The sequence below is a fragment of the Procambarus clarkii genome, chromosome 75, assembly GCF_040958095.1.
Source record: "Procambarus clarkii isolate CNS0578487 chromosome 75, FALCON_Pclarkii_2.0, whole genome shotgun sequence".
Lineage (NCBI taxonomy): Eukaryota > Metazoa > Arthropoda > Malacostraca > Decapoda > Cambaridae > Procambarus > Procambarus clarkii.
This window is the reverse complement of record NC_091224.1, coordinates 23134420-23159813: the sequence shown is the minus strand read 5'-3', so window position 1 is coordinate 23159813 and position 25394 is coordinate 23134420. Positions and strand designations below refer to the sequence as shown.

General features: G+C 40.0%; 1 protein-coding gene across 37 annotated transcripts in view; it reads right to left on the bottom strand.

Moving 5' to 3' along the window:
• Window positions 1-25394, bottom strand: part of Chi (LIM domain-binding protein 2 Chi) — a 202763-nt gene that overhangs the window by 27375 nt on the left and 149994 nt on the right. For 27 of the 37 annotated variants that reach the window (XR_011224692.1, XR_011224693.1, XM_069313316.1 and 24 more), the window contains 6 exons: window positions 17161-17263; window positions 16516-16688; window positions 13278-13487; window positions 12634-12757; window positions 8679-8720; window positions 4786-4919 (listed from right to left, as the gene is read on the bottom strand). Coding sequence is in view for 35 of the 37 variants with exons in the window: in XM_069313316.1 (XP_069169417.1) it covers window positions 4786-4919; window positions 8679-8720; window positions 12634-12757; window positions 13278-13487; window positions 16516-16688; window positions 17161-17263 (786 nt within the window). In the remaining 2 variants the exon portion in view is untranslated. Of the gene's footprint in view, window positions 1-4431; window positions 4480-4785; window positions 4920-5990; window positions 6021-8678; window positions 8721-12633; window positions 12758-13277; window positions 13488-16515; window positions 16689-17160; window positions 17264-25394 lie in introns of all 37 variants that reach the window. The other 10 variants (XM_069313319.1, XM_069313320.1, XM_069313324.1 and 7 more) reach the window with 3 other exon arrangements.

Genomic DNA, 25394 nt, shown 5'->3' with positions numbered 1-25394 from the left:
GCTTGTAAATCTCCAATCCTTTCATCACTGGACTACATCTTGTCAATCACAAGTCCTTTCATCACTGCACTACATCTTGTCAATCACAAGTCCTTGCACCCCCTCTTGCCAATTACCAATCCTCCATCTTGCCAATCCATTCCTTGCACTGTCTTGTCATTCACCAATTCTTACATTACATTTTGCCAATCAACAATCCTTACACTACATTTTGCCAATCAACAATCTTTATACTACATCTTGTCAATCACCAATCCTTATGTCACAAAATGCATATTATCTCTTTGCAAATCACCAATCCTCACAATACTTACTTCCGCTATCATCAATCCTTACACCACTTTGTTTGCCAATCATAAATCACACTTTGGAAATTCCCTATTCTTCACAGCACCTTTTCTGTCAATCACCAATCCTTGTGCCACCTCTTTAACCAATAACCAATTCTTGCACCTTATCTTTTACCCATCACCATACTTCCCGCCACTTTTCATCAGAGATACGGTGCTCCTCACCCCAGCTAATTTGCATTGAAATTAAACTGGGTCTCCCTGCCATTGAGAACTGTGCCCCGACCCGCGCAAGTGAGAAGCCATACCAGTGGAAGCAGTGTGAGGGGGGGGGGGGGGCCCACATATTATCTACGGGAGGTAAGGCTCGGGAGAAAAGTCCAGTTATCTTTGGAAGTCTCCTCCAGAGACAACCAGGGCGCCTGACAGCTGGGTGGACAGCGCTTCGGATTCATAGTCCTGAGGTTCTGGGTTTGATCCCCGGATGAGGCAGACACAAATGGGCAAAATGTTACTTTCACCCTGATGCCCCTGTTACCTAGCAGTAAATAGGTACCTGGGAGTTAGACAGCTGTTACCAGCTGCTTCCTGGGGGGTGTGTAACAAAAAGGAGGTCTGGTCGAGGACCGGGCCGCGGGGACGCCAAGTCCCGAAATAATCTCAAGATAACCTCAACATAACCTCCGTCAGAGTTGGCATGGGGATCAAGACAGTGAGCTAGGGCTAGTAGTCATAAATCCCCTCGTTCAAAACTTATTTTTCTACTTTTACCAAATCTTAACCAATTATCGATTAATAAATATGTAGTAAATTACCCAGTTACAATCAATTACTAAACCTGAGACCTATGGCAAGGTTGGCACCAATATATGTTTCAACCATATCTCTTAATGAACATTTTCTTATTGTCACTAGTGTTATCATTAAATTTAATGGCAAGTATAACAATTCTGAAAATTGTTTCACTTCTTCCCAGCCAAAAATATTTAAGATTTTCTTCATTATAATTCTTTGTATGACCACCAAGTGGTGCTGGCAACTGTTGAAGTATGAACCATAGTGTGACCACCAAGTGGTGCTGGCAACTGCTGATGCATGAACCATAGTGTGACCACCAAGTGGTGCTGGCAACTGCTGAAGTATGAACCATAGTGTGACCACCAAGTGGTGCTGGCAACTGCTGAAGTATGAACCATAGTGTGACCACCAAGTGGTGCTGGCAACTGCTGATGTATGAACCATAGTGTGACCACCAAGTGGTGCTGGCAACTGCTGAAGTATGAACCATAGTATGACCACCAAGTGGTGCTGGCAACTGCTGAAGTATGAACCATAGTATGATCACCAAGTGGTGCTGGCAACTGCTGAAGTATGAAACCATATTAAGACAAAGATGCAGTGACAACTTGCCGATGTAAAGTCCATTACAGAATAATCCTTGTAGCATGAACTTCGGGAGTAATTTATTATCTTATACAACATCCTTAAGACTTTGACTGTTAGTTCTACATGTGGGCTGTTTCAAAACCTTCTGCTCTGTTATCAAAATAGCAAGTTTACCTTCACAGTAGCCTTCTCTAGAAGATAACCTTGCAGATGATAACCTAAGATAATATAACATAACCTACAATGAGCAGACCAAGAGGTCTGCTAACACCTGTCTTACCTGTGTACTAACTCACTAATTCGCTCATCTTTTACCCATGTTATAACTTACTAGTTTGCTCATATTTTACCCATGTTATAACTTACTAGTTTGCTCATATTTTACCCATGTTTCAACTTACTAGTTTGCTCATATTTTACCCATGTTTTAACTTACTAGTTTGCTCATGTTTTACCCATGTTTTAACTTACTAATTTGCTCATGTTTTACCCATGTTTTAACTTACTAATTTGCTCATGTTTTACCCATGTTTTAACTTACTAATTTGCTCATGTTTTACCCATGTTTTTTTATTATTATTTTCTACCACAGACGTGGCCACACATTTACAATGCTAACCAGCATATATACAATTTCTTCTGTCCTCCATGGACAGGGTAGAGAGATTTGTTAAGCATATAGTTCAGGGATTTATTGAACAATCAACCACAGAAGGTAATTGTAGTGCTTTTAAAATGCTAGGCTAAGCTACATACGCAAATACATAGATGCACAGATTTACGTATGCCCTACAAAAAGTGTTCGATGTGTCTTTTACATATGTACTAACTATCTCATTCATGTTTTACCCATGTACTAACTCACTAACTCACTCACCAGGCTCACAGCACAAAATTAAAATGTTTGCTACCTACACACACACAAACTATGTACTGTACTACAATACTACCAAATGTTCCAGTTGTGTTATACTCTCATCAGGATGATATTACTCTAACTAGTCCCTGAAGTACTGTAAATACTTTTAAAGACATATTCTACAACACTGATAAGAAAAGGGATCATCCACAGTAATAAAACTCTATAGTGCGACCAGCTTACAATCACTTATGTGTACAATGATTAATTAGATTTAGAATTATCTAAAGTAATAATGCCTGTGAAAATAAGGAAGGAAAGGAGATGGAGGGAGGGGGGGGGAGAAATAAACAAACAAAGACAAAGAGACAGAAAGAGAAAGAAAGAAAGGGAAAGAGAGAGAAAGAGAGAGAAAGGAGAAAGGGAAGGAAGGAAGGAATTATCAAGGGAAAGAGCCAAGCCATTACGACTATATAGCACTGGGAAGGGGTCAGGATAAGGATTTGGGATGGGAAGAGGGGGAAGGAATGGTGCCCCAATCACTTGGACAGAGACTGACTGCGAGAGTGAGAGCGCGAGAGAGCGAGCAAGAGAGAGAGAGAGAGAGAGAGCGAGAGCGAGAGCAAGAGAGAGAGAGAGCGAGAGCAAGAGAGAGAGAGAGAGCGAGAGCAAGAGAGAGAGCGAGAGCAAGAGAGAGAGAGAGCGAGAGCAAGAGAGAGAGAGAGCGAGAGCAAGAGAGAGAGAGAGAGCGAGAGCAAGAGAGAGAGAGCGAGAGCAAGAGAGAGAGAGCGAGAGCAGGAGAGAGAGAGCGAGAGCAAGAGAGCGAGAGCAAGAGAGAGAGAGCGAGAGCAAGAGAGAGAGAAAGAGAGAGCGAGAGAAAGAGAGAGCGAGAGAGAGAGAGAGCGAGAGCGAGAGAGAGCGAGAGCGAGAGAGAGCGAGAGAGAGAGAGAGCGAGAGAGAGAGAGAGTGAGTGAGAGTGTGTGTGCATGCATGCACAGTTGTGTCCAAACATTACAATGCTCCTCGTCTACCAATATTTACCTTTGTCCTGCAGCCCGCACCAATCCTGCTCACTGACTAGTATGACCTTTATGGAGTGACAACTTTACAATAGTGCCAAGTTGTGACAATTATCCCCAAGTTTATAAATTTCCAACATTACATTTTTTTTTCATTTTTTTTTTCACAATGCTTGCATGCTCCTTCAAAATGCAGCATAATTATCAAGCTCATCCTTAGCATACCATTACCAAAAACTTGCTTTCAGGAACTATTTGATTGTAGAGGAAATGGGGCTCAAATGGTCAGTTTAAAAAAAAAAAAAAATCAAAGATTTTTTTCTCTATGAGAATGGAATCAGGTTCCCTTATATTTTGTACTCATGAAAATTTGTGTTATTTACCTTCAAATTAGCACAAGGCATTAATAAATGGAGTACTTCTGAACCCTGTGACCTCCTCTCAAGTATTCAATACGAATACTTATTGATATGAAATATGAACAATACTGTATGATGCATAATAGCCCATTAATTAACATGACTGCACTACTCAACTCTCATAGACAAAAAAATTGGTACTTGGTACTATCTTTAAATAATAAATACAATTTGCAGAATGCATACTTAAGTGTAGGATAACCCACTTAAAGTTGGATACCTCCGGGGCACAACCAAGATAAGGGAAAAGGACATCATATGAAAACTGACAAAAGATGGCTGAAAGGTAATGTGCCTCTCCACAGTTATTGCAGATGTGGCACCCAAATTAATCTCTTTTGCCTTCCTTCATAGTGATCATTTAGCCACGTGAGTGATGGTTGCCGGAACAGTTCCAAGGTTTATCTGGCTTAACCTATGACTAGAGACTAACTAAGCAACCAGAGAGGCAATACTACCTAGAGAGGAGATCAGCTTCACCTCATGGGAAATGATCAGCCTGGTCACTGGGGAGAAAAGTGTTCCACTATCAGAATGGCATGCAAACAAAAAATGCCATAGGAAGTGATCAGTACAATCCACGGAAGGTATCAATAACACAGGCTAACAAGTTACTGATGAGACCACTAACAAGGAACAAGAGGGAATGGACTAAATGTGGTGATATCGCTGGTTAAGAGCCCTACATTTGATAAAGTCGGCGATACTATTTTCCTCTTCGGATCACAGGAAAATGAACCTTACTTTACATCAGACCCAAGGCTCAAAATCGCCGATCACACCACAAAATGAGTCTGCCTAGTGATACTTACGGAGACTTGAGTAGCCAGACTGAAGTTTGGACCTGGTGATCTTTTCTTGCTTGAGCCAGTAGAATTCGCAGTTGCATTTTGGCCCGATTGCGAGCCTTTCCGTTTCCGCCGTTTATTAGGAGCACGCTGCGTTTCTGTTGAGCAAGACGAAAAAACGTTCTTAGTGCATATGTAAAAGATTTCTTTAATAATTTTAACATTACTGTTAGCTTAAATATTTTGTCCATGTTTTTATCCTTTTACGAACATTAATCAATAAAATATTCAAGACAAACTGAAATGGTATTTGCAAGCTACACTGGCTACTGTATTGGGGTTAACAAAATACAGAGGCAGAAAAAAGTAAGAGATGATGAATTTGCATGCTAGGTCTGAAGAAAGCAATCAAGGTGCCAGAATCTTGCCAGCAAGATGCAACATTCAGTCTCCTTTCTAAGGATTATCTAGAAGTACGCAGTCACTCATTACTGCTTACAATGCAATATGTATGGAGAGAGTCATAATGAAGCACATAAGATGCATCATCACCTCAATTTATAGCAATGAATTTCCTGCCCGAAAATAAAGTGCACACAAGGAAGGAGACTCAAGGTTGCCCAGCTACTCTCCCGAGTAACCTTGTTACAGTAAGACAAAGGTAATGCACATAAAGCATTCACTGAAGCTTAAACCACTTGGTTAGAATGCCAGAGAAGCAGATAATGCTATGCCCTCCCTCTGAACCATCTAGTGTGATGACAGTCAAGTGGGAAACATGAGCCTCCCTAAAGTTTAAAGTGCCAAGAGTGGCTTCTCTCATTGTTATTAGTAATGAGTCAAGAAGACCTTTACAGAGTGCCAAACTGTCTTTAACTGTAACAAACACTAAAATTAAATCACTACCAAAAGACTGAATATTTAATATTACTTCTATAATTAAAAATACCAAGCAGATTTTCATACTTTTTTTAATTAACTGAAAATGTCATAAGATTTACACTTTTAAAAGTGCTAGCAATGTTCTTTATGAAGGTCGTTTCAGCTTTAATAACAAATTAATACAACTATAACAACCTTTATATACTAAATAAATCCTTAGTATCTTTTTCTGATTTTGTTACAGCTAAAATTCATTTATATCAAAATATCAGCTTTAGCAACTGTAGGGATCGACTTAAGAGAAATTTGGTTACGAGTCTAGTGCAAAACTATTTGGTGACTCCTACTTGAGGGTGGTGAAGTCTTGAGAACCAGACCTATGGAGCATCAAAAGCATTCATCAGGATTTCAGCTAGTATGGCTCTTTCATAGCAAACTTCAATAACACATTGAAACGAACAAAAATTACTTTGGAAATAATGGGTGGAAAAGAAGAAAAACTTTAGCCGCACACACACACACACACACACACGCACGCAAAGAAAAAACCTGTTTCTTTTAATGAAAATGATGTATGGTGTGCACGAGCACCGACGACAGTCTCGAGAACAATGCCGTGTTCGTCATGTTTCAAGTTCCCATCTGCACCTTCAACGTCACACTTTGGTTATTTTTATTTTTATCAGTTTTTATCAGGAATAAAACAGTCTTTTATTGGTGTTCTTTCTTTCAACAAAGAAAATAATCCATATGGCTGCATTTGTTTGTGTGGTTTCACAAAGAAATTACTTTCTCTGTTGTGTGCATGTCTGTGATGCCATCAGTGCACCTCAGTTAGACCTACCTCATTTGCTCCAGGGGTAGACACATGCTTGTTTGTCTCACCTTTACAAACATGTGTAGAAAGTGCAGGCGATGAGTCACAATAACGTGGCTAAAGTATGTTGACCAACATGTCTACACATGTCTGGTCAACATGTGTAGAAAGTTTTTAATTTCGATGAAGCAAGAATGAAATTATTTTGATAAAGCTTGATAACACCCCCCTTAACACAACCCTCAGGAAGGAACCATGAGGTCAAACTCTCACTATAACATGACACACACACACACACACACACAAAGAGCAAAGCTCAACCCCCGTAAAAACACAACTAGTAAACACAACTAGTAAACACACAACAACACACACACACACACAGACACACACTAACAGAAGCTAGTGCAGTATGCATTACTGATGATGAACGTCGCAAAGTTGTAAAACATAAAATGTACTGTAGTTCAGTCCATTAGTGTTCTCATATCTGGCACTACCATTGTCTTTTGGTATTTATTATGTTGAAAATGATATGGAATTATTAATGCAATTCCAAGAGAACACAACTATATTACTTTTTACTGTATTTATATTAGCTGACAGTCTTTAGACAAATTAAAAAAAAAAACTGTGAGGAATAAAACAATACTGAAGTGAAGTGCTCTAAGGTACATAAATATTTGTGAATTAAAAGATGCAAGAGTGGGTTTACCCATCACCATACTTGTGTACTGGTCACCACCACCCTGTTCATGCCACTTTACCACTTACCCACCAACCAACAACTTGTATACATAAGACATGGACTGCACGTGGAAGCATTTGCTCTGTACTGCAATTACATTTGAATATTTTCACCTGTGTTTTGTACGCAGTGAAGGATGGAAGAGTATTGCAAGAAAGGAGATCTACAGATATTATTAGCAGCACACAAACTCTGTGCTTAAAGAACAAAGACAAACACTTTCTTGCTATCTTCATTGCAAACGATCACATTTTTTGGTCGAGTAGTTGCAAGTAAAATTACAGGTATACTGCCATACTGAAGCTGTTGTTATTGTATTTAACATTAGTTTTGGGCCAACTCTTGTGCAAAAACTCTAACTTGGGAATCTTTTTCTGATGGAATATAAGAAATCCTCCTCTGGATTTTGTCAGTACCCTCAAACAGACACAGCTAGAGTTACCGAAGCAAACTGCAGCAAGTTACGATGCATAAACAAAGCCGGCATTACTATGATCTTACACCATAAAAAAGTGCAATACATTATTTTTGAGACTGTAATACAAAAATTAGAGTGAGAATGAAGCAAATCATCAACATTAGAACATGCTAGACATATTACATTACTGTATTCCAAAAAACTAAAATAAATACTGTATTTTAAGAGTGGCTTTTCCCAGGTTTATAAGTGACCCCGTCACTCGATGTGTGAGATACTCGTGGCTTTAGAGTGTGATCACTATCCTCTGTACTGTGTGTCACTATACAACACTGTACAATACACTGTACAATACTACACTACAGTAACTTCAGTACTGCATGGAACTTTACTCTAATATCTTGCGTAATGCATAGCTGCATTTATTGCAGCTTCATCTTCATGTTGATAATATTTAAATAGCTATGGAGCAAAATTAAAACACATTTTTACTTGAATCATTATGACAAGACATTCTTGGAACTCAAAAGGTCTGGCAAGAATCAATGAAAACTTTATATATATATATATCTTCATATACTGTACAATATGCACATACATACATACATGTCTCATTAAATTAGACTATTAAATTAAACAACTCTAGCTATTAGGAAAGACATACATGAACATACATATACACAAACACACACATTCACACTATTTTTATGTATACAGTACAGTATATATCTACTAATATACTGGGCATATATATATATACATACACACACACACACACACACACACACACACACACACATATACATATACACACATACACAGTATAATTCAATTCATATGATACAAGTTGGATGGCTTGCGAGCAGTGACCAAATGGTGTGTAGCGACTTGTACAAATGAGCTCTAATTTGTGAGTGTGCAGGTGTTGCGAGTGAGCCACATGTGTAGCATGTTAGTAGGAGTGGTGAGGCGTGGCAGAGGGCGCTGGCAGCTAAGTGGTTAGTTGGTGTCAACATTACAATCAACGGTGTTAAAGTGAGACCACCACATACCTCCATCGGCACCATTTTTACCATTTGCTTGATTAGCTGCACCTATGACAAACAAAACACAGCTGATCACATCAACATTAACAACAACACAGGGTTAACATCACTCTTCTGTGGCTTAGCTCAAATGCCTCACTAGGTTATGTAGCTTGTGTATAATCCCTAGAATTTGTACTTTCTTCACCACAATAGACATAGCAGTGGAGGAGAGATGAAATATCCAACTCTGGATCTCGAAGGGTTGGTGGAGAAGTTAACAATATTTACATCATTTGAGCCCAACCACAGGCGAGTAATGCAAGGTGAACATAAAACAGCTGATGGGTATTTGAGGGGCTGACCAAAGAGGTTATCAGAGTAGCTTTATGAAAAGAAAAAAATTAGTTGTTAAATATTTACATAATGCTGCCTCTTTGATTGCAAAAGCCAGGCTGCATTAGGGGTTAATAGCAAATTAAATAAAATTGCAGAGCAATGAACAAAATATAACCATTACACTATTTACAGCCTCAGCATAAGTCTGTCATGCAGTACTGTAATTAATAATGGGCAACATCAAAATAAATTATAACCATAACACAGACACTCAAAGGTAAAACTATCATACTACAATAACCAATAACTAAAAATGATCAAACACAAAGGCCAATCCAGTATATAGTAGAGGTCAAATGATGCTCACACTGCTTCTCTCAATAATATTGATAAACATAAATAAACAAATAAATAAAACTACTGCTTTGTTGTAGAACAAATTTATAGTTAACACAGGTGACTATTTTCACTTTTCATTCCAAAATATCTTTAGTAAAGAGTTAGGAATATCATCTTCTGGGGTACAGAGAAACGCCTACTTTTTTGGTCATCATTTAAGCAACAAATTAGAGCTGTGACTAATAAAAACACGTGTTTTATTCATTACTGATGTTGCTAAAATAGGTTCCAGTATATTTACTTAAGTACGTACTGTATTATTAATTCATTTGCTGCATTATCGTAATATAAAACACTGAACATCCTTCAAATGTCCTTAATCTCTCTCCTTAAAAAATGCAAAATATCCACCATTATTTGTTTAAAGTAGCAGAGGGAGTTCTTTGATATAATAAAGTAGGAGGCGGTAATGATACAAGTAATATAACCAGCACAGATTTCAACAGGTCAAACAGATGGCTGCTATAGGGAGGATAAATGATCATCATTAGCAAGCAGGTGACTAACTCTAATGCTACCTCTTCCCGCGCTCTACCTGCAGTCTTCTCTTAACCGGGGCACTCTCAGTCACTGACAAACTTCCCTCGTGTAATTTACCAAACAATTTTAATTGGATTTAATTTGCTAATGAAATTTAAAGGACTGGAATATTGAAAACGTTTGTGGCAAACAAGTTGCAAAGGAAAGAATACTGTACTTTACATTCCATGACTGCTGTACTGTACAATGTACATACACTGTACCCCGAGTATAATGGATTTCCTATATTGTTCAATACCCCATTTAAAGTTTACTTCATTCCTTAAGAATAAGTCTTATGTGCTTGATTTATATCAATTATAAGTCAATTATCAAGAAAATTCATAAAACTTTTCCTTAAACCTCGGTCATCATTTTCCCTGTATCTGGGTCAGCCGTGCCCATGTGTCAGAGACAACATTACTGTGCCACTGTGTACTTAACCAACCTTCTACAGCATTCTCCTTCACATTGACTCTATATTCTTATGGTATCTCTTGAAATATCTATTACCTTCGAACTTTATACCAGTACTCTTTGACTCATATATTATGTACTGGTATCTCAACATCTTACAGTATCAAAATTATAAATATTTTTGTTTAATAAAAAAGATATTAATGGTCTTGCTCGTCTACTTGCAGCATGAGTCGCTGTGCTCAAGTATATTACTTAAATCCCAACAATAAACTGCAGAAATGAACGTTGGCACATAAAGGATTTTCGAGTATGCTTTGGTTCTGACATACAATTCATTAATAATAATAACAACAACATTTGCTGCATTCCAAGTTAGCATTAATGAGGAATACTGTACAAAATAAAAATATTTAATAAATTTGTTAATATTTGTTACAGTGGACTGAATATCGTGTTAATAAACATCTACATAGTACATTTGACCTTCAAACAACACAGTTTCATATAAAGTATAAATTTTGGAGTCACATAATTGAAGATTGAACAAAGACAAAAATATAAACCACATTTTAAGAGGCAAAACAAAAAATTCAACAATTTGCAAGTGAATAATATGTGAGACTCCAAAAGTATGAACAGGAACACTGGGCTCAGTTGGATAGCAGGAAAGGCAATGGACTGAGTATGGGGAGTAGTTGATGGCCAGGAAACAAAGGGTCAGAGTAAGAGAGGGTATGTCAGGCTGGAGAGGAATGGAAAGTGGTGTTTCAGAGACTCTGTCCTAGGACCATTGCTGTTTTTAATTTATGTAAATGACTTTGTAGAGGGAGTGAGCTCACACATGTAAATATTTGCAGATGAAGCAAAGTTAATGAGGAGAATAAGAACTGAAGAGGATTGTAGGGTGTTGCAAGAAGACCTTAACAAACATTAGGAGTGGCTAGATAAATGGCTACTGGAATTCAATTCAAATAAGTGCAAAGTAATGAAAATGGGTCAGGGAGATAGGAGACCTTGAGGTTAGGTTATCTTGAGATGATTTCGGGGCTTTAGTGTCCCCGCAGCCCAGTCCTTGACCAGGCCTCCACCCCCAGGAAGCAGCCCGTGACAGCTGACTAACTCCCAGGTACCTATTTACTGCTAGGTAACAGGGGCATCAGGGTGAAAGAAACTCTGCCCATTATTTCTTGCCAGCGCCCGGGATCGAACCCGGGACCACAGGATCACACGTCCAGTGTTCTGTCTGCTCAGCCACCGGCTCCCCCTGACCTGTATTTAACTATACTATAAGAGGAAGGTAACTACAAGAAAGAAGAGAAAAATACCTGAGAGCATACATAATACCAACACTAACAACAGAAACTCATGTGGACAAAACTTCAGCAGCATATGGCAAATTACCAAACATAAGAATGTGATTTAAGAATCTAAACAAGGTGGTATTCAAATCTATACACACTGCCTATGTGAGACCATTACTTGATTATGCAGCATCTGTATGGAACCCACACTTTGTAAAGCATAAACAGAAACTTGTAAAAGTTCAGAGGTTTGCAACTAGATTAGCACCAAAATTGACAGGCCTCGGCTATGAGGACATGTTAAGAGAACCCAGCCTCATAACCTTAGAGATAATAATTCAGAAACAGATAATAAGAAACAAGAGGGGATATGATAATTACATACAAAATCTTGAGGGGGGAACAGATCAAGTAGATGAAGGAAGCCTATTTAAATCAAAGAGATAGGACAAGAGGACATCGGTGGAAGCAGGCTATGCAATCGAGTCGAAGAGATGTAATGAAGTTCTCATTCCCCGTATGAGTGGTAAGCAAGTGGAACGAATTGAAGGAACAGGTTTATGAAGACTATTCCATCCATAATTTTAAAAAGTAATATGATGTAAACATTAATGTTGAGAGGAGTAATTTGTGAGCCAGGTATGAATGACTAGGAGCCGGGGCATAATGAGCTCGATCTCACTTCCCTGTAGTCACCGATTAGCAGTAATATATGAACTAAACAATAGTCTGAGGCTAAGTATATATGAACTTTTGAGAAACTTGAACCACTGTTCATTGGTATGGCCCTAAGCATGCTGAAATTTTTATAAATGATAAAACCTTGTAATTTCTACTTAATTCTATTTAAAATTCACATGGGCAAGTCCACCAAGCTTCTTTCCTACTATTCACAAATGCATTACAGCTTTAGTCTGATTACTGAAATCATAAATAAAAATTAACTCTTGGGAGTAACTTCCAATCGCATCCTTCCAATATAAAGAGAATAACAAGCAACTTACCTGGAGGTGCAACCATTCTTTGCCACTTCTGGAACAGCGTGGTCTTGAGGCAGTCTCTGGGCGAGAGCGCATAAGCTTTGTGGCGTGACATGAGCTCCTGCATCGGCTCCAAAATCACACATAACTGTTAAAAAGAATGGAAAAGTACTGCATTGACTTAATGGACAATACAAGGCATTTTATAAGCGAGACAAACAAATATTTTCCACGGTATAGCATGCTAACAGCCATGCAAATGTATAAAATGGAGCACTGATGTGTGTGTGCTATTTGTGATGTTCTGTGTGATCAGTTAAACCAAGTTGATGATATGGAAAAGCTTTGAGAAATGTTCTTTGGTATAGGTGGCATGACAAACAAGTGATATAACTGGCAGGAAGTGAAATTCTAGGTGAGTTTGGGAGCATAATAAGATGTAAGGGTGCACTCCAATACAAAATTATGATGAATAGGCCTTCCAATGAGATCTATGCCTGTAACTGGACAAGTATGATTGAGGAAGGAATGATTTACTAGTATACACAAGGATCTTCTATGACCAGTGTATGCTGTGCAAGAGCATCATTCTGGTAATAGAAATATAGGATGTGGTTCGTGTATTTACCCTAGGGTAGTTTAGGATGTGGATAGTACGCTGTACTTACCCTGAGGTAGTTTAGGGTGTGGTTAGTGATGCCCTGCCGCGTGATGTTTTTGCTTAACGTTTCTACCATACCCGGGTCCTGTTGGGAATGCATCGCCACCACAGACCGAGGGATAAGCTCACGGTGGGCACGGACGGCAAAATGCCATGACTTGATGCGCATCAGGTCATCAAATGTGAACTCTAATATAAGTCTACCATCTGTACAGACCTGTAGCAGCAGGAGGAAAAATATTTTTATGTAATTTTATATTTCATTTATCAAAATAGTTTTCTATGCAACAGTATAAGAGAATAAAAGAGAGTAGATAATATTACAGGAACAGCTTAATCATAACACAATATATTCTTCATTAGTTCACTTCAAGAGTGGTCACAAGGGGTAGTACTGTACATAAGCTTGAAATGTTAAACAAATAGATAAAGACTCAAGTAAAAGACACAATAAATTTAGTAATCAAACAGGCATTAAAAGTCGTGCACATCATCATTGTGATGACCACTAACCAACAGTACGCTTTCTTGTCATTAACAAAAGTGCATTCTTCTTGCATTAAAAATTATTTTATAGACCTACAAATATGACATCTAATTTTATTTGTTAGTACTGTACTGCACGGCATAAACAAAAATGAGTAGGGTGCTTGATTCAACAGGCAAAACCTATAACATCCCATCAATCACAATACTGTAATACGAAAAAGGTTAAACTAAATATAACTAGTTAGTTGTGATTTTATCACATAAAGGTGATTAAGAAACATACCATATCATATGGTATGCCAATCCTAAACTGGCATACCATATGATACAAACATGGGTTTAGTGACAATGGTGGTGGATGATGACTGACTGATTGATTGATGGATGAATTGACAATTTTTCTTGTGCCATAACAATGAAGTCATTGGTATCACACAAACACAAAAATTACCTAACCCTTTGGTTAGGTAAATAAAATTCTTCCTCATCTTGCCAACACCAAGAGTAAAACCAGAGGAGATAGGCCTGGATGAGGTTCTGAGAGATCTTCTACTCCCCGAGCCCGGCCTTTGGCCAGGTTTGACTTGTGAAAGCTTGGTCCAACATGCTGTTGGATGGAGTGGCCCACAGGCCCACATATCCACTACAGCCCAGTTGGTCCAGCACTTCTTGCAGAAAAATTTGCATTTTTTTCTTGAAGACTTCCACTTTTGTTCTGACATTATTTCTTATACTTGCTGAGATTATACTGAACAACTATGAACCTCTGACGTTCATACAGCATTCTCTAATTGTGCCAATGGCATCTCTAACTCTTTACTGGCTCTATTCTGCATTTCCTTCCATATTGTTCACTTCAGTATCTGTTATTTTACTGTGTAAATTTGGGACTTGGCCTTCCAGTATTTTTTATGTATACTTTTTTATATATACTGTATATTATTTTATACCTCTCTCACATCCTATCTAAAGACTACATTTGAGAGCTTTGAGACAATCCCAATATTTCAGATGCTTTATTGTGTCTATGCATGCCATATATGTTCTCTGTATCGATTTCAGCAATCCCTCCTGCTCTGAAGGGGAAGGTGAGCATTGAGCAGTACCCAAGGTCGGATGGCACAAGTGATTTGAATATCAAGAGCATTGCGATGAGATCCCTGGATTTGAAGGTAATTGTAATCTGTCCTATTATTTTTCTAGCAGACGGTATATTTGCTTGGTTATGTTCTCTAAACGTTAAGTCATCAGACATCATTATTCCCAGATCTTAACATGTTGCTTTCCTACTATAGGCAGATTTGATTGTGTTTTGTACTCTGTATTTTGTTTAAGGTCTTTATTTTTACCGTACCTAAGTACAGTACTGGGAACTTATCACTGATTAGTCATATTATTTTCTGTTGCCCAAATAAAAAACTTAATATCAGCTTTTAGATTTTCAATGTATTTTACAAAAGTAATTTTCATGCTGATTTTTGTGTCATTTGCAAAAGATGACATGAAGCTATGACTTATATTTTTATTTATACAGTACTGTATCTGATATGAGAATAAAGAAGAACAGTGGTGCAAGAACTGTGCCCTGTGGCACAGTTCTGTGCACATTTACTTTTGGACTTTTTTGGCACATTTACTGTGCTTGGACTTTTGTTTTTGGTTGACTTTTACCATTTGCATTGGGTTTGACAGAAAAATGAATATCTATTGCCCTACTGTATCTGTTATTCCCACTGACATAATTTTGTGGGCTATCAAATGCCTTTGCAAAGTCCACATCTGCATTCTGGTTTTTCTTCCAATGCCTCAATGATTTTATCATAGCGATCGAGTAGCTGCAAGAGGCATGATCTTCCCGCTCGAAATCCATGCTGCCCTGGGTTGTGGAGGTCACTGATCTTCATAAAACTGGAGATCTGACTTTTGATCACACTTTTTTTTTTATTATGTGGGATGTTAGTACAACTGGTCTAGTTCTTAGCCAATACTTTGCTCCCTCCCTTGTATAGAGGAGATATATCTGCTGATTTAAGCATTTCTGGTCCTGTATCCCCCTCGCCCCCCAGTACCCAAGCTTTCTTTGCATACAACACTGAGTACTTGAGCTGCTGGCACTCTGCATCTCTTTATAAATATTGAATTCCACGACTCTGATGTCGGGACAGAGTGCATGGGCATGCTGTCAATTCCTTTTCAAAATTTGCAGAGTTCATGTTGATATCAGTTATATTTTCAGGGGTTTGGATGTCATATCTAACAAAATCACAAGATTCATCAATAGAAAATAGAACACTGGTCTTCCTTCTATTTTTGGGCCAAAAATCAGGCTATATGGGAGTGATGGTGATAATGGTGGTAGCAGTGGTGATAATGGGGTGGTGATAATGATTGTAGTAGTGATAATGACAGATTTAATGGAGGTGATAACAGAAGTAATGTTGGAGGTGATGTTTGTGGTGATAATGGGGATGGATATAATAGTGAGGGCGATACTGGTAGTGGACATGGTGGTGAGGGGGGGGGGGGTACTGGATGTTATGTGATTGCTGTATATGTTATGGTGTACCAGGTTGTGGCAGAAATTGAGCCAATTTACATTTCAGATGTAGGTTTGAAATGAAAACAAAAAACAAAAACCAGAAAAATCCACACAATACAACTACGAAACTCAGTAACAGCACAGTACTGTAATAACGAGCAACAAAATACAAAAGTACAGCACTGGGGGAAAACAATTACTAGCTGTGATGCCTCACCTTGGTGTACATAGGCTTCCCGTGGTGGGTAACCATCGTGCACTGGTCACAGTCGAGGGTGATGGAGGTGTTGTGGAACGACTCTTTGGGATGTTTAAGGGAATAATAAAGCTCCGTAACACCACCTTCAAATATGCTTCTAAAGTACCGAGGAATGAGGGTTCTTCCAATAGCTGCAGGTGGAAATCAGAGAGACGTTCTTAGTTATTATACTAACCTCCACTGGTTTATTGTGTTCAGATAACTTTAGCCTACACACAACTGCTTAGTGCTAAGGCTTCACTATCAAAGTGTTGGGAAAGATACTGGACATACATTTGCATATCAAGCATTAACCTGACAGAAATAATTGAGAAGTTATTAAATTGATGTCCTGTATTGGATTCAAACCTTAAAACATTACTGTACAGTTATTATAGCATTCAGTTCATTCAAGTAACAGACATACTGTATACTGTATCTTATTATTAATTCAAACATGTAAAAATTTTGAAGTAATAATGATTGTACAAGTATGGGTACAGGAATTCAATTACCTAATTGTAGTTACAGCAAGGAAGTTATGCTTTATAATAAAGCATACGGAGCTTTACACTATAATAAGTGTAAGAGATAAAGACTAGCAACAGAAGAAGGAATACTTACTGTATCTCTTGGGCCCATCCTCAAGGCAGAAGGTGAGAGTAAGGGTTGCGTCATCCTCGAAAAACTCCGTGGCAAAGGCATCCCACCACAAGTTGTCCGACTCCTGTCATAGGGGACAACGAAATGTACTCTGAAAACACTGGTATATAACTCATTTTCTCATTTTCATGTTCTAAAATGAAAACATAATCAATTATAAGGACAATTTTTTTTAATTCATTAACTATCTTGAGGTTATCTGAGATGATTTCGGGGTTTAGCGTCACCGTGGCCCGGTCCTCGACCAGGCCTCCTTTTTATTACACACACTAAGGAAGCAGCCCAAAGCAGCTGTCTAACTCCCAGGTACCTATTTACTACTAGATGAACAGGTACCTATTTACTACTAGATAAACAGGCGCATCAGGGTGAAAAACTCTGCCTATTTGTTTCTACCTCCACCAGGGATCAAAACTGGAACCTTAGGACTACAAATCCCGAGCGCTGTCCACTCAGCTATCAGGCCCCCTTACCACTCCGCTGTCAGGCCCCCTTACCAATCAGCTGTCAGGAAACATAACTACTGTAGTTATGTTTCAAATGTTGCATACCAAAGGCGGTATCCACGGTCTCTACAACGCATTGCTCTGTGCAATGTTTCGGAAATTTTAAAATATAATTCATTCTTGCAAACACTTAATGGTGAGGTGATTGTGAATTAATGAATTAATAGTGTCTTGGGACCATACTCTGGCCATGGTGAGTATAGAGGACAAATTTATTCCTTAACATAAACGTTTCTGCGGTGACCTTGACCCCCCAGAATCAAGGCAAGGTAATCGCAAGGTCGTGCCCAAAAACAACACTAATAGCGTTTCTCTTATAAATAAAAATGATGAAAAAAATTCTTCCACTAATATTTTTAGTGTGTAGGTATGAGATGGAAAATTTCCCCATAAAGAAATGATATTTAAACTAAATCATACCAAGTTACAGAAAAGAATATTGAGATTATGGTTAAATATTGAATATATTATTAGTTGCCATGAAGAAGGCAAATTTAACATCCCCCCCATAATGGTGGTAATCCATGCTGGCAACTCCCCTGTCCTTTACAAAAATATAATTATTTTGATAATTAAAAACTGAAAAATGTAAAAACTTTTCAGTTATAGAAAAATATTTATGTCGTCATTATGTCTCCTGTCAGTTCATCATAATTAACAGACTTCTGTGCTCAATGGATGAGCCATAAACAGGTGATCAAAATCATTGCAAGTGGATCACATATCCACTTGCAATGGATATGTGGTCACAACAACTAGGATATAATGCATAGATGCATACAGTTGTGTCTAAGAGCCTGATTGATCAGATAGTCAACCAGATCAGACAGTGGGGAATATTAATCCTCCATCTTCAAGGTTACCATCAGCACAATAATGGAAGCAAAACTGGCAAGTGTTATAAAATGCAATCTTCCCAGAAGGGTATAAACTAATAATAAAAGATGGAGATGTAAAGGCGTGGGAGGAAGTGCAGCCCTGCTGCTGCAACTATTTCAACTACAACTACTGTACTACTATTTCAACAACTACTACAACTTCCACACCTTTAAGGAAATACAATTATCAGAGGAAACCAATCAGCAAGAATACATGCTAGAAACACCAACATTGTGTGACATTACGATAATGACAGGGTTGATTTACAACCTGCCACCAAAAAACAGAAAGAATACAGACGAACACGGAAAATGCAACAAGATCTACCTAAAGGCAATGGAAAAAGCAGCTACAAGAGGAGTCAGGACTAAGATTCTAATATTCAGAGATATTAATCACCGGGGAAATAAACTGGATAAATAATGACTGCTATGGAAATGATGGGACATGAAAAGCAAAGCTGGTAGACTGTGTACAAACATTTCTTGAAGCTACAAATTACAGAACTAATAGGAGTAAGGGAAGTGGGCACTAGATCTCGTATTTACCCAGAATGAGGCAAAATATGAGATGCCCCTTGGGGTTTGTGACCACTGTGGTCTCATGTTTGAGTACATAGTGGAGTTCAAGGTTGGGATTAGACCAGCAAGCACATTGAGACATTTTAACATGAGGAAGTGTGAGAGCCTCTTTGCAAGAAGTCCAATATTAGAGATAATTGAAAAAGACAACAAATGAGATGCAATTCATAAAGCAATGCAAACCCTTGGGATCAATGGGTAATGCAGGGAAGAGGACAAAAAACATATGGAAAAGGTACAAAGGATGTAGACAAAAACAGACAACAAAGAGGCACTTAAGGGAAACAGAAACGAATACAACTGAGCCCGGGAGAGATACAGGCCATTTGAAAATGACATTGTGGAAAAAGCTAAGGACCAAGCAAAGCTGTTGTATAGCCATATACAGTACAGAGAAACCGGAGCCGGTCGGCCGAGTGGATAGCACGCTAAACTTGTGATCCTGTGGTCTCGGGTTCGATCCCAGGCGCCGGCGAGAAACATTGGCCAGAGTTTCTTTCACCCTATACTCCTGTTACCTAGCAGTAAAATAGGTACCTGGGTGTTAGTCAGCTGTCACGGGCTGCTTCTTGGGGGTGGAGGCCTGGTCGAGGACCGGGCCGCAGGGACACTAAAGCCCCAAAATCATCTCAAGATAACCTCAAGAAACTCAACACACACACACACATTGGTATACAGAATTATATGAACATGTTTGCTGATGATGCTAAGATAATAGGAAGGATAAGAAATTTAGATGATTGTCATGCCCTTCAAGAAGACCTGGACAAAATAAGTATATGGAGCACCACCTGGCAAATGGAATTTAATGTTAATAAATGTCATGTTATGGAATGTGGAATAGGAGAACATAGACCCCATACAACCTATATATTATGTGAGAAATCTTTAAAGAATTCTGATAAAGAAAGAGATCTAGGGGTGGTTCTAGATAGAAAACTATCACCTGAGGACCACATAAAGAATATTGTGCAAGGAGCCTTTGCGATGCTTTCTAACTTCAGAATTGCATTTAAATACATGGATGGCGATATACTAAAGAAATTGTTCATGACTTTTGTTAGGCCAAAGCTAGAATATGCAGTTGTTGTGTGGTGCCCATATCTTAAGAAGCACATCAACAAACTGGAAAAGGTGCAAAGACATGCTACGAAGTGGCTCCCAGAACTGAAGGGCAAGAGCTACGAGGAGAGGTTGGAAGCATTAAACATGCCAAAACTAGAAGACAGAAGAAAAAGAGGTGATATGATCACTACATACAAAATAGTAACAGGAATTGATAAAATCGACAGGGAAGATTTCCTGAGACCTGGCACTTCAAGAACAAGAGGTCATAGATTTAAACTAGCTAAACACAGATGCCGAAGAAATATAAGAAAATTCACCTTCGCAAATAGAGTGGTAGACGGTTGGAACAAGTTAAGTGAGAAGGTGGTGGAGGCCAAGACCGTCAGTAGTTTCAAAGCGTTATATGACAAAGAGTGCTGGGAAGACGGGACACCACGAGCGTAGCTCTCATCCTGTAACTACACTTAGGTAATTACTTAGGTAATTACACACACACACACACTGTGATCAGGTTAGAGGAGACAAGGGGTATTCTTTCAAAATGATAAGGTGTTGATGAACTCAACAAGATATTCCAAGAAGTCTTTACAAAATAAACAATGTGGACACAAAGGTTGAAAGATGAAAGGTGGCCAGGAGACACACTGAATGATATAGTGTATATGAATGACATTGTATATGAAGTAAACAAAATAAAAACAAAAAAAAATTGGAGGAGCTACTGCAGATACAACAAAGTCAATGGTACCAGACTTGATACTACAGTGCCTTTTGAATGATGCTGCATATGCATTTTGTCATCTGATAACTAAAATTTTCAATACAACACTGGAGACAGATCTCTCAAAATTCTAGAAGATGGCAAATGTAACCCCATGATGAAAAGCAAAACAAAAAAAGTCAGACACTTTATTATAGACCAGTGTCATTGACAAGTACTGTACAGTATTGTGAGTAAAATGCTGGAGAAAGTAATAAGGTTCATAATAATGGAGATTGTATTTTTCTTGATTGTCAACAATCATCTGATACCATTCCTCATGAAAGGCTGGTGCACAAGATTGAGAAAAATGCTGGAATAACCTGGAAAACACCAAACTGGGTTAAGAGTGGAGGGAGGGAGGGGAGAGTATCTGAAAACCAGAAAACAAAGAGCCATAATGAGCGAGGTGTCGGGCTGGAAGGAGGTTGTGACAAGTGGTATCATCTAAGGATCTGTTTTGGGGAATATTATTGTTCCTATTTTATGTCAATAACCTTTTCTAGGAAGTGAGCTACAGTATATGTCAATGTCTGCAAATGATGTAAGGCTAATTAATGTAAAACCTGAAAGGAACTGCAAAAAATCTCGGGAGGATCTTGATGAATTTCAGGAGTGGACAAACAAATGGCTGCTAGAATTTAATCTCATCAAGAGTAAGATAATGATTATGAAAAAGAGAAATGAGATTAAAAGGATTAACACCATAATGTGTAACTATAGGCAACTATAGGAATCATAAGATAAAAAAAATAAAAATTGGAGTGAATATACTTGCAACATCAACACCAGAGGCACACACACAAACAGGGTAACATAGGCAGTACATATGGGAATCTTGAGGTTATCTTGAGATGATTTCGGGGCTTTAGTGTCCCCGCTGCCCGGTCCTCGACCAGGCCTTCATCCCCAGGAAGCAGCCCGTGACAGCTAACACCCAGGTACCTATTTTACTGCTAGGTAACAGGGGCATAGGGTAAAAGAAACTCTGCCCATTGTTTCTCGCCGGCGCCCGGGATCGAACCCGGGACCACAGGATCACAAGTCCAGCGTGCTGTCCGCTCGGCGAACCGGCTCCCCGGCAAACCAGCAAGCTGGCAAACATTACAAAACTATTGAAGAACTATCTGAATATGTAGCACCAGCCTGGAATATACACCTAGTGAACCACAAAATAAAAATTGAAAAGTTGTAGAGGTTTGCGACAAGGTTAGTGACAGAACTAAGAGGGTTAAACTATAAGGTTAGGTTAAGGGAACTATATCTTGCACCCCTTGATGAGAGAATACACAAAGTGGATATGATCACAACATCAAAAGGATAAGGACAACAGCCTTGTTAAATTAAGAGGATGTAGAACAAGAGAACAGTGGTGAAAACTGCAAGAGCAAACGAGATGAAGAAATTTAAAGAAATGTTTGTACAGTACCCTGTAAGGGGTGATCAACAAGGAAAATGCACTGAACGTAGTTGTTGTAAAAGACCCCTCCATCCACAACTTTAATGCCAGATTCAACAAAGAATTTGAACATAGCACAGTTAAATTATAACAAGCGATACAACAAAGGTAGTAGGCTGTTACAGAGTTAGACCTCACTTGCCTATAGTCGGTGTTGCGCAAGAAACGGGTACAAGACTAGTAGGCTAGGCATCAAGAGCTTGACCTCACTCCCCCGTAGACACTGCCAGGCAAGCACTCACCATCACCACAACCCCCACCAAACTTCACAACCCAATTTCTGATTTTCACCAGCAACACTTCCTAACCCCTCACAATTCTCTCTAAAACATTAATAAACTTTTCCACCAAAACTTCACTATTAACTAACTTCCAGGCAAAACCTCTTGTCTTTAACTTCCCCCTTCCCCATCCCCATAAGGAAGAGCCATAGTTCTGTTTGAAGAACTCTTCAACACTCCTTCATCCCTTCACTACCTCCCTCCCCCACTACATCCCTCCCTCACTCCTTCCCTCACCACCACATCCCTCCCCCACTACATCCCTCCCTCACTCCTTCCCTCACCACCACATCCCTCCCCCACTACATCCCTCCCTCACTCCTTCCCTCACCCACCACATACCTGTGATGTAACTATATAACCTGAGCTTGTGAAAACACCTTAATCACCTTCAGTGATTAAGTGCTTAATTGCACACTAGTTTCTCTATCAGCTATCTCACCCTGTCAGAGTATAAGAGACAAATGTATGTGTATGCATGTGTGTGTATATATGTATATGTGTATATGTATGTGTATAAAGTATATGTGGATGCTGATCAGAATTCCATTTCACCTTTGTAAATGCACATTAATGACGCTATGTAAAAGACACATCGAACACTTTATGTACGGCATATGTAAATGTGTACAGTATTTATGTATTTACGTATGTAGCTTATCCTAGCATTTTAAAAGCACTACAGTCACCTGTGGTTGACTGTTCAATAAATCCCTGAACTGTATGTTTGACACATTTCTAACCCTGTCCACGGAGGACAAAAGAAAATGTATATATGCTGGTTAGCATTGTAAATGCGTGGCCACATCTGTGGTAGAAAAAAAATCCTTCCCTCACCACCACATCCCTCACCCACCACATCTCTCCCTCACTCCCTCCCTCACCCACCACATCTCTCCCTCACTCCCTCCCTCACCCACCACATCTCTCCCTCACTCCCTCCCTCACCCACCACATCTCTCCCTCACTCCCTCCCTCACCCACCACATCTCTCCCTCACTCCCTCCCTCACCCACCACATCTCTCCCTCACTCCCTCCCTCACCCACCACATCTCTCCCTCACTCCTTCCCTCACCCGCCACATCTCTCCCTCACTCCTTCCCTCACCCACCACATCACTCCCTCACTCCTTCCCTCACCCACCACATCTCTCCCTCACTCCTTCCCTCACCCACCACATCTCTCCCTCACTCCTTCCCTCACCCACCACATCTCTCCCTCACTCCTTCCCTCACCCACCACATCTCTCCCTCACTCCTTCCCTCCCCCCCCCCGGCCTGGCACAAAGCCAAACATTCCGACAGACGTAAAAATATTATTTCTTGGGTATTTTATGTCTGTTTCCTGGAACACTGTGACCTCCCTGGGTGGTTGGGGAAGGGTTGGGGAAGGGTTGGGGAAGGGTTGGGGAAGGGTTGGGAAAGGGTTGGGAAAGGGTTGGGAAAGGGTTGGGAAAGGGTTGGGAAAGGGTTGGGAAAGGGTTGGGGAAGGGTTGGGGAAGGGTTGGGGAAGGGTTGGGGAAGGGTTGGGGAAGGGTTGGGGAAGGGTTGGGGAAGGGTTGGGGAAGGGTTGGGGAAGGGTTGGGGAAGGGTTGGGAAAGGGTTGGGAAAGGGTTGGGAAAGGGTTGGGGAAGGGTTGGGAAAGGGTTGGGAAAGGGTTGGGAAAGGGTTGGGGAAGGGTTGGGGAAGGGTTGGGGAAGGGATGGGGAAGGGATGGGGAAGGGTTGGGGAAGGGATGGGGAAGGGTTGGGGAAGGGTTGGGGAAGGGATGGGGAAGGATTGGGAAAGGGTTGGGGAAGGATTGGGAAAGGGTTGGGGAAGGGATGGGGAAGGGATGGGGAAGGGTTGGGGAAGGGATGGGGAAGGGTTGGGGAAGGGATGGGGAAGGGTTGGGGAAGGGATGGGGAAGGGTTGGGAAAGGGTTGGGAAAGGGTTGGGGAAGGGATGGGGAAGGGTTGGGGGAAAGACTGGGGCTTGTGGGGAGTGATATGGCTTTGAGGAGTGACTGGGGGTAAGGGGAAGGGATTGTGGGTAGCAGGGGGGAGTGGGGGCGTAGCAGGGGGGAGTGGGGGGGTAGCAGGGGGAGGGAAAGCAATGTGTGTGTGACGGACCTCGGCGCCATCTATTATCCAGGATCCGAGTTAAGCAACTGACCCTCCCATTAATACCAGTTCCCCATGTCCAAGTCTGCTGTCCTGGGAGGTGATGAGGCACTGGTGACAGATAGCAGTGAAGCAGCCAGTGTCAAGTACACAGGTCGACCTGGGCACGCCTGGGCACGCCTGGGCACCAGTATGCTAGCGGAGCGCTGAAGACTTCTTCACTAAATCGTTCCAGTAGTCTGCATTTCCTACCGCAACTTTCCAGTATGTTGTTATTTTGTTGTGTATATTGCGAGCTTGACCTTCCAATATCTGTCATGTATATATATTATGTCTCCTTTCCAAAGAAAGTACATTTTGAGAGGTTTGAGACGCACCCAATAATTTAGAAGCTTTACCGTGTATATGCGTGCCATATATGTTCTTTGTACTCGCTATATTTCACCAATCTCTCTTGCTCCAATGCTCATGTTCCAATCCAGAACACCAATGGTCTGAAAGGATTGATTGATGAAGATTAAGCCACCCAAGAGGTGGCACGGGCATGAATAACCCGTAA